Source organism: Balaenoptera ricei, chromosome 7 (assembly GCF_028023285.1).
Source record: "Balaenoptera ricei isolate mBalRic1 chromosome 7, mBalRic1.hap2, whole genome shotgun sequence".
NCBI classification, from domain to species: Eukaryota; Metazoa; Chordata; class Mammalia; order Artiodactyla; family Balaenopteridae; genus Balaenoptera; species Balaenoptera ricei.
This window is the reverse complement of record NC_082645.1, coordinates 305,833-314,469: the sequence shown is the minus strand read 5'-3', so window position 1 is coordinate 314,469 and position 8,637 is coordinate 305,833. Positions and strand designations below refer to the sequence as shown.

General features: G+C 47.3%; 1 protein-coding gene across 1 annotated transcript; it reads right to left on the bottom strand.

Moving 5' to 3' along the window:
- Nucleotides 1–3,859: 3,859 nt before the first annotated feature.
- CXCR4 (C-X-C motif chemokine receptor 4) lies at nucleotides 3,860–7,592 on the bottom strand. The gene is made up of 2 exons (XM_059927096.1): nucleotides 7,503–7,592; nucleotides 3,860–5,440 (listed from the first exon to the last, which is right to left on the bottom strand). The coding sequence occupies exons 1-2, from the start codon at nucleotides 7,515–7,517 to the stop codon at nucleotides 4,394–4,396; spliced, it is 1,062 nt and encodes a 353-aa protein (XP_059783079.1). The 5' UTR covers nucleotides 7,518–7,592; the 3' UTR covers nucleotides 3,860–4,393.
- Nucleotides 7,593–8,637: the final 1,045 nt, after the last annotated feature.

The window sequence follows — 8,637 nt, the reverse complement described above, 5'->3', positions numbered from 1 at the left end:
CTAGAAAAGATAGAGATGTTTGGACTGAATATATTGAGAACATGAGGACATGCCCCAGACCTTGGTGGTTCTGTTTGAATGCCATTTATAGTATGCATAGCAGAAAGAGCATAACCCCTTTATTTGTAGTTTAACTCTTTGACAGGGTCCTCGCCTGAAAATGCAGGTAGCAATATCATCTAACTGATGGGCCCTTTGTGCGTGGATCACATGTATGAGAGTGCCTGGAATTTAGTGAGCTCTCAATAAATATTACTTTCCTTCTGACAGAGTCAAATATGAGGAAGTAATTCCCTTTGATTAAGAGTGTTGATGAGTTGAGTTCTAGTTAATTGAACTGTAATATGTAAATCAACTTAATCGCGGACCGGCCAGATAAACACCCAGCACCTGGTATGGTTTGGTTGAGCACCTTTATTTGTTTGATTTTGAAAAATTCTTTCCCTTTTTGTGGCTTTCTTAACATTGTGGATCCTTCAGCTCAGCCTGCAAGCAGTTTAGCATTTTCTGTTGAAAGAAGGATTTTCAGAAGGTTTTAGAAGATTTTAATTATGGGACTTAACAGGATTGATTTAAATTAATCCAAATCAGTTGCAGACAATGGAACAATGGGCTGGTACCTCAATCACTCCTTGTTTATTTTTCAAATAAAAGGAGAAAGATGGGAAGCGTTCCTAGTTGAGTCACAGGCTGTGGTGAGGATTAAATGAGTAAACATCGTGGTCTTTAGAGCGACAGATATTGGGTGGGAACTAGAGAGTCACCAGCAGTCACCCTTTACCGTGTATTTCCCTTTGTGGGATGTCTTCTTAGAATGGCAGGAAAGAAGAAAACAAACAGAAAGATATGTTCGTTATGACAAAGTAACATTGAAATCAGGGTGAAAGAATTGTGTGAGTTGAGTAAAGTGGGGGTAAAAAAGCATTGAAATGAGACAGAATAAAGGAGGCTAAAGGGAGACCTTGGGATCCTGTCCAGTGATAATTTCATGAAATGATGCTGGTTGGATGTATCCTTATTTTGATAATAATTTTCATCCCATGGCCCTCACCTTAAAAACTTGTTCTCAGTCTTGAACACTGTTGACACTTCGGGCTGGGTAATTGTTGTGGGTGCCTGTCCTGTACATCGTAGGATGTTTAACAGCATCCCTGGCCCCCACCCACTAGATGCCAGTAGCACCTCACCTACCCTCCTACCCACCCCCCCACCCCCCCAGTATGATAACCCAAAATGTTTCTGGACCTTACTAAATGTTCCCTGGGGGGCAAAAATCACCCCCAGTTGAGAACCACTGCTCTGAAAGGATTTGTCTCCACTGCTTTATGGGTCCCTGAGGCTCCAACATTCCTCTTAGGCCATTCCTCTGGCTAACTTTTGGATCTCTCCAGCACTGACCAGATAAACCACTTTGGCAGCCAAGTGGAGACCTCCTCAAAGTGGGCTGGGTAAATCCCCACAATGCCAGGCTCAGTGCCACATTTCCAAGTGTTGGGGCCGCCTAGATTATTTTCTAAGGTAATGTGAATCTTGTCTCCAGCGGTCCTTGACCCTCTTAAGTGAGTACTACCTGGGAGTAATGACAACTCAATTCTGTTTGTGGTGCCTTTATTTACTGACAGTAAGCTTGGAGAAAGTCACAGACACTTAGTTGAAATTATTAAAATAAAGCCTGTAGGTTATCCTCTTAAAAGAGTACCCCAGAATGATTACTTGAATGTAGGCATAACCACAGAAGGAGGCTGAGAAGCCCCCAGTAGGGAGAGCTGAATTGCCAAGTGGCATTTTAGGAAAACAAAGGCTTGGCAAGATAAAAACATCCACTTTCCTCCCCAGTTACAGACTTAATGTTATTAATAACTCAGATGTCATATTTACGCCATTATTGGCAGCATGCATACAATTTAAATATTTTAGCTTCCATTATACAACTGGATCTACATTACTGACCTTCAAGGGCCCCATTCATAAGGGATGAGGAAAGGGAACAATCAGCTACTTCATGCAAGGGCTGGCCAGCAGACTGGGTTTCCCAGCATTGTCAGACAAACCACCACACAGGGAATGCTTTGGAGCCGCTTGGAAATGGCAGGGTCAGGACAGAGAATGATAGGGGTGGGGGAGCTTTCAGGGTAGGGAGAGAGCCAAGGCTTTTTTTCTTTTTGAAAAAGAGATATCCCACCTTTGTTCAAAGGAGAATGAAATATCCATTAAGACTGGTGACACTGGGAATTTTGTTTCAGCTCAGTTCCTTTTGTTGTGACTCCAGGGCAGAGGCGAGGAATCTGGGGTGACAAGGTTTCAAGCTAAGATGAGAAAGAAAAAGAATTCCTTCCAAGGATTTCTTCTATTGTCTCCTCAAGAATAAATATTTATAGAGAAAGTTCAAGTGAAGTCTTTTACAATGGTCACGGCTTTAAGGCTAAGCCTTTGAGAGAGAACGTGTAAAACTATGCTTAAATGAAGGGTGATCCAATTAGGCTTCCCAGGGAAAACCAAGAAACCTCAAGATAATTTCCTATGTAAAATCTAATTATGTTCTCAAGTGGAATAGGAATACTACTTTGAATTATCCCAGCTCCATAGACTGCAGCAAAAATATACAGCCAAATTGGATTCTCTTTTAAGTAATTAAATTATTTCCCTTCACAGCATCTATAATTTGTCTTCAACAAATGTGATTTGCCTCAGAAAGATAAGACATTGCAGTTTTTCCTCCAAAATGGATTTTCTGTGCCAGAAACAATTATGAAAAGTAGACCAAATATTGTCTTAATTATATCCTGGTTATTATCTTTGAGTGCATGCCTGGAGTGCCATGTGTGTGTCACAAAGTGAGACAGGTATGGCTACTATAGTTTAAAAATTATCTTTAAATGGAGACCGGAGCTGAAATGTACTCAAGAGCTTGGGGCTTGCACAATGGTAGTGTAAATAGCTACGGGTGATGTTACATAAGACTCCAAAATCTTGTGCAAAACGTGGGCAATGGGGAGCTCGCATCAGTGGACCTTTCTTCTGAGCTCTGAAAGCACCACTTTAACTTCTGTCTGCTTGGCTGAACCCTTGAGGTGCTAGATGTTGCAATAGATTAAGTGTTGAGATTTGCATAGAAGATATTGCAAGAGGGGTATTTTGGGCATGGTTAATTTTATGAAGAAAACATTCACTTTTGGCTTTTGGCTTTATTTTCAATAGCAGTTCAGTTGCCTTATGACCAGGTGTTCTGTGGGACAACAGTGGGTAATGGTTAAGAGCAAGGGCTGGAAGGATGAATGGAGTCAGCTCCTGGTATGTCCCCTTGAAACTGCAAGTTATGGCAAGTCTCTGAACCTCAGTCTTCTCGCCTGTCAAAAGGGCCTGACGACATCTAGATTGAGAGGCGTAGACGAGAAGAGCATACAGTGCCTGGCTGGCACAGACCTGGAGTACACAAGGGGATGATAGTAAAATCTAAAACATGGGATTGCATACCTTTTCTTCTTTATGCGCATTTATCCTTCGGGAAGATTATCTTTCATAGGAATATGTGCTGGCTGGACATTTCTAAACTTCCATGAGTTAAAAGTGGTTAAGACTTCAGATACTGAAGTCACATTACCTGGTTTGAGATATTCATTGTGCGTACTTACTGTACTTTGACCAAGTCACTTAGGCTCTCTGTACTTTGGTTTCCTGCTCTACAAAATGTTAGTAATAATAGAACCAGAGCCTATCATAGAGCTGTGATAAGGATTAAGTAAAATATTACAACTAAAATACCTAGGACAGTATCTGACATGCCATGCAGGTATCTATTGTTATTTTTGACTTCTGCCAGCCAAAGGAATGTCAATAGAAATCAGAACATAACACTAAGTAGGTTTATCATGTACTTTTATTAACAACTTAATACAAGGCTGTACATTGTAGGTACTGAAATCAACACACTCCTGAAAACTGAAAAACCAGCATTTCTATACCACTTCAGGCTTTGGTTAAAAGTGCCATCTTCTACAGCAAAATCACATAGTGTAACCAAACAATTTAAGAGCAGGAAAAAGAAAATGTTCCACTGGAATGGACAGATTATTTATTTACAAACAGCTGAGGATAACTTCTAGCTTAAGTGATTTCACTATACACTCTGGAATGTTCAGTTCCCTTTTCTACGGTCCTACAATGACATACAGCAACTAAGAACTTGGCCACAGGTCCTGCCTAGACACTCATCAACATGAAACAACAACAAAAAATATTTATATAAATAAGTCAATTAAACCTCACAAAAACTAAAGGCACACAAGAAAAAATGTCCAACAGTCGATAAAAACTGTACAGTGTTGGTCAGTCTTTTATATCTGAAAAAATGTGTAACTTCAGAAAAAGTTCTTTAATGTATAAAAGTCCAGTGTTAGCTGGAGTGAAAACTCGAAGACTCCGACTCGGTTGAAACAGAAGAATGTCCACCCCGCTTTCCCTTGGAGAGGATCTTCAGGCTGGACCCTCTGCTCACAGAGGTGAGTGCATGCTGGGCAGAGGTTTTAAATTTGGCCCCAAGGAAGGCATAGAGGATGGGATTCAGGCAACAATGGAAAAAGGCTAGGGCCTCGGTGATGGAAATCCACTTGTGCACAGTGCTCTCAAACTCACACCCTTGCTGGATGATTTCCAGGAGGATGAAGGAGTCGATGCTGATCCCAATGTAGTAGGGCAGCCAGCAGGCAAAGAAAGCCAGGATGAGGATAACTGTGGTCTTGAGGGCCTTTCGCTTCTGGTAGCCCTTGGAGTGGGACAGCTTGGAGATGATAATGCAATAGCAGGACAGGATGACGATACCCGGCAGGATAAGGCCAACCACGATGTGCTGAAACTGGAACACCACCAACCACAAGTCGCTGGGATAGAAGCGGTCGCAGATGTACCTCCCATCCGCCTCCCTGATGCTGGCAAAGATGAAATCGGGAATAGTCAACAGGAGAGCAGGTATCCAGACACCAACATAGACCACCTTTTCAGCCAACAGCTTCCTTGGCCTCTGACTGTTGGTGGCGTGGACGATAGCCAGGTACCGGTCCAGACTGATGAAGGCCAGGATGAGGACACTGCTGTAGAGGTTGACTGTGTAGATGACATGGACTGCCTTGCACAGGAACTTCCCAAAGTACCAGTTTGCCACGGCATCAACTGCCCAGAAGGGAAGTGTGAGGACAAAGAGGAGGTCTGCCACAGACAGGTGCAGTCTGTACTTGTCTGTCATGCTTCTCAGTTTCTTCTGGTAACCCATGACCAGGATGACCAATCCGTTACCCACTATGCCAGTCAAGAAGATGATGGAGTAGACAGTGGGCAGAAAGATACGGTTGAAATGGGCATTTTCCTCCCGGAAGCAGGGTTCCTTTGTGGAGTCATAGTCTCCTGAGCCCAAGTCATCCTCTGTGTAATTATCTGAAGAGAATATCTGAAAAAGGCAAGGGAATGGACATTCACTTTCAAGTTCGGCAGGCATTCCCGAAGTTCAAAACAATGTTTCTGGTATTTTACAAAAGCAGTTTATAAAAACCAACTCAGCCCAGCCTGCTTCAGGAAATTCTGCTCCCACTAAAGTACTGGGGTAAGAGCACAAGGGAATTATTCTAGACTCCTACAACTCTCCTCCCATCTTCCCCCATAGTCGCTTCATTATATCCCTCATTAGGAGAACCAGTTACAAAATTCTTTGTTTAAAACAAGAGGGCGATGAGATTCTTTGGGTTGCAAAGTCACATCTTTGCTAACTCTTCTGCCCCGCCCACTAGAGGGAAGGAAAAACCTTGGGAGGAAAAAAACCAAAACAAAACACAAAAGAGGCCACTCCTAGGCGGCATGATGGTGGGATTGGGGGTAGAATCTCGTGTTCCGAGGAGCTGGGATTAACTTTCTCTATGAAGATTCGCCAGGAGAGGGAAGAGGGGAGGAAGAAGGACCGCGGGGTCCCAAAGACTCTTCTTCTAAAGCATGAAACACTGTTTTCTCCACGACTGTCTAAACACAAACCATTCCGTACTTCAAGCAACACGTAGTGGGGAAGGGGAATGCGGTCTTAAACGAAGGGCTTTGGTGCTTGGGGGCAGGGGTGGGGTGTCAGAAGCGGGGAACCCTCACTCCCACCGGCGCTGCTCAGGGGCGTGGGTTTCTCTGCCAAACCCATGTTTATCACTTGGCGCCTTTGGGACATTAGCGAGCACAGCATTTTAATGGGAGGGGAAAGTCACGGGGTCTGCACCCGTGGTCCTCGCCCCGAGTTTCATTTCCTCACTCTCCCGGGTCGCTTCCCATCCCGCCACGGATCCAGTTAATGGGGTGGGAGGTCTGCAAGCTGGAAGCCTCCAGGCGGAGGGCGCGCTGGGGGCCGGGTGGTCCAGCTCCAGCCCTCCGCGCGGCCCACCACGCCCACCGCCGGCAGGCAGTGGCTCCAACGGTTTGGCCCCGCCGCACGCCAGGCGCAGTCCTGCAGGGTGCTGGGGAGAGACTGGGCGGCTCCGCCGCGGGAGCCTTTGAATCGCGCGCCGCTGGGGGAAACGAAAAGCCTCCCATACCAAGGGGATTTCAAAAGGCTCCAGGAAACCACCGACGGTTAAATGGCGCAACCGGGCTCGGTGAGAGCCCAACTGTCTCCCCACTTGCACCTGCGTGTCTGCGCCGCAACTACCGGCAGCCCAGGTGCCCTCCCAGCCCTTCACTCCACCCTTAGTCCCCGCCGCGAACACCTCGGGGTGCTGCTGCACCGTGACCGCTTATATACTCCAACTTCTGCACGACCCCCAACTCCAGAACCCCGGGGCCCACTCGCGGCGCTGGCGACGCCCGCGATGTCTCTCCCTCAATCCTCAGTGGCGCGGGCTGCTCCCGGCCACCTCCCTGCTGCGGCCAACGCGCAGACACCTCAGCAAAGCGGCACGGTGGGTCCGCCCTCTGCTCACAGTACCCGGCACTGGCACAGCTCCGCGGGCAGCAGAGTTTAGCGAACACGCGCCCAACGGCAAGAGTGGTCCTCAGGCGCCTTTGCCCCTGAAGTTAACCAGGGGCGCAGTCTCCCTCTGGGAACTCAGCCCGGGCGGGCCGCCCTCCACCTCCAAATTCAGATCATGTAATTCGCTCCAAAAGAAACCCCCGCTCCCCCAAGGAAGAGACCCACGGTCTCTGGCAGCGCGCACGTCTTCTCTGCACTTGTGCACAGAATGTTCTGTTTGCAAACAGCGTGCAAACCCGGCGCGCGCCGCAGAACTCAAGGGGGAGACACATGCAGCCACCGAAACGGTCGTTCCCATCTTTTCTCCTCTACTTAGAAAAAGATTTCAGTCCAACCCCGCCCGCCCCCACCCCGACCGTAGCCAAGCGCACGAAAACTCCTTTCTATGCCCCTTCTCCGGGGCACGGGCACCTCCAATATTCTGGTCGTTTCTGCCCGCTCGGAGAGGAGTTGCGCTCTAATTTCATGTGTTTGTAATACGTTTAAGAAAAAGCAGGTTGAAACGACTTACATGGAACCCGTCCATGGTAATCGCTTGCTCTCCAGCCGCGGGGGCTACCGGAGTACTCAAGTCCCAGGAGACACTTTGCTACCTGCTACCGCAGCCAACAAACTGAAGTTTCTAGTCGAAGCTGCACTTTTATAAAAACACGCTCCGCGGGCGGCGCATGCGCCGCGCGGGTGGGCGGGAGGGCGGGGCGGGGAGAAAGGCGGAATGGTGGGGGGATGGAGAGGGGCAGATGAGCGGGTGGAGGCCGCGAGGGAGGGGCGAGGGGGTAAGCACTCAGGCAGCCCCCGCAGGTTAAGCCAGGGAAGCCCCTCAGCGGCTCCCTTTAGCTCTAGCTCGCGGTCACCTCGTGAGTCTAGAGCTGTGGAGGGCGTCCCAGAGGCGTGCCGCAACTTGGGAAAGCAGGATGCCCCCTGAGGGAGGTTGAAAGCGCGGGCGACCGACGCGTCCCTGTGTGGCGCGTCTATCCTTGCTCACGTGGGTGGCATTCCAGACCCGGGAAGGCTACAGATGGAGACACTGAGGCCCAGAGAGGGGAAATGACTTGCCAGAGTAACCCGACCAATAGGCGGCAATGCTGGCAGCGGGTCCAACCTCTGACTCCATTCCCTGCTCTTTCAGCACATGCAATCCATTCAGGAAATGAAATAAGTAAAGATTCTTTCTTCAGAGCACAATTGTGTATAACTAGGCATGCACATCCACAGTAATAGTAGTAGAGTCAGGAAACACTTTCAGAAGAAGGTAGGATGATTTGGCATAATTCTGGAGGGAGACTGTGATAGAGAAGTAGGTATGTATTCCCGGGTAACCAATAAGTGAATAGTACTTAAAATTATATATATATATATATATATATATATATATATATATATGCTTTGTTCTCTTATAACAAAGCATCTATATATACATATTTATGCTTTGTTATTAGAGAAACGTAGCGAATAGTACTTTTGTAACATATCACAGGGTACTTGCACAGAATCATTCATTCCCACAACACCCTGTGGGTGTTAACCATTACAGAGATGCATTTAGTCAACAGATATTTAGTGAGGGCTGACTGCATGCCACGCACTGTTCCAGGCGCTGAGGATACAGCGGTGAACCTGGCAAAGCCCCCAGGCGGAGGAAACAG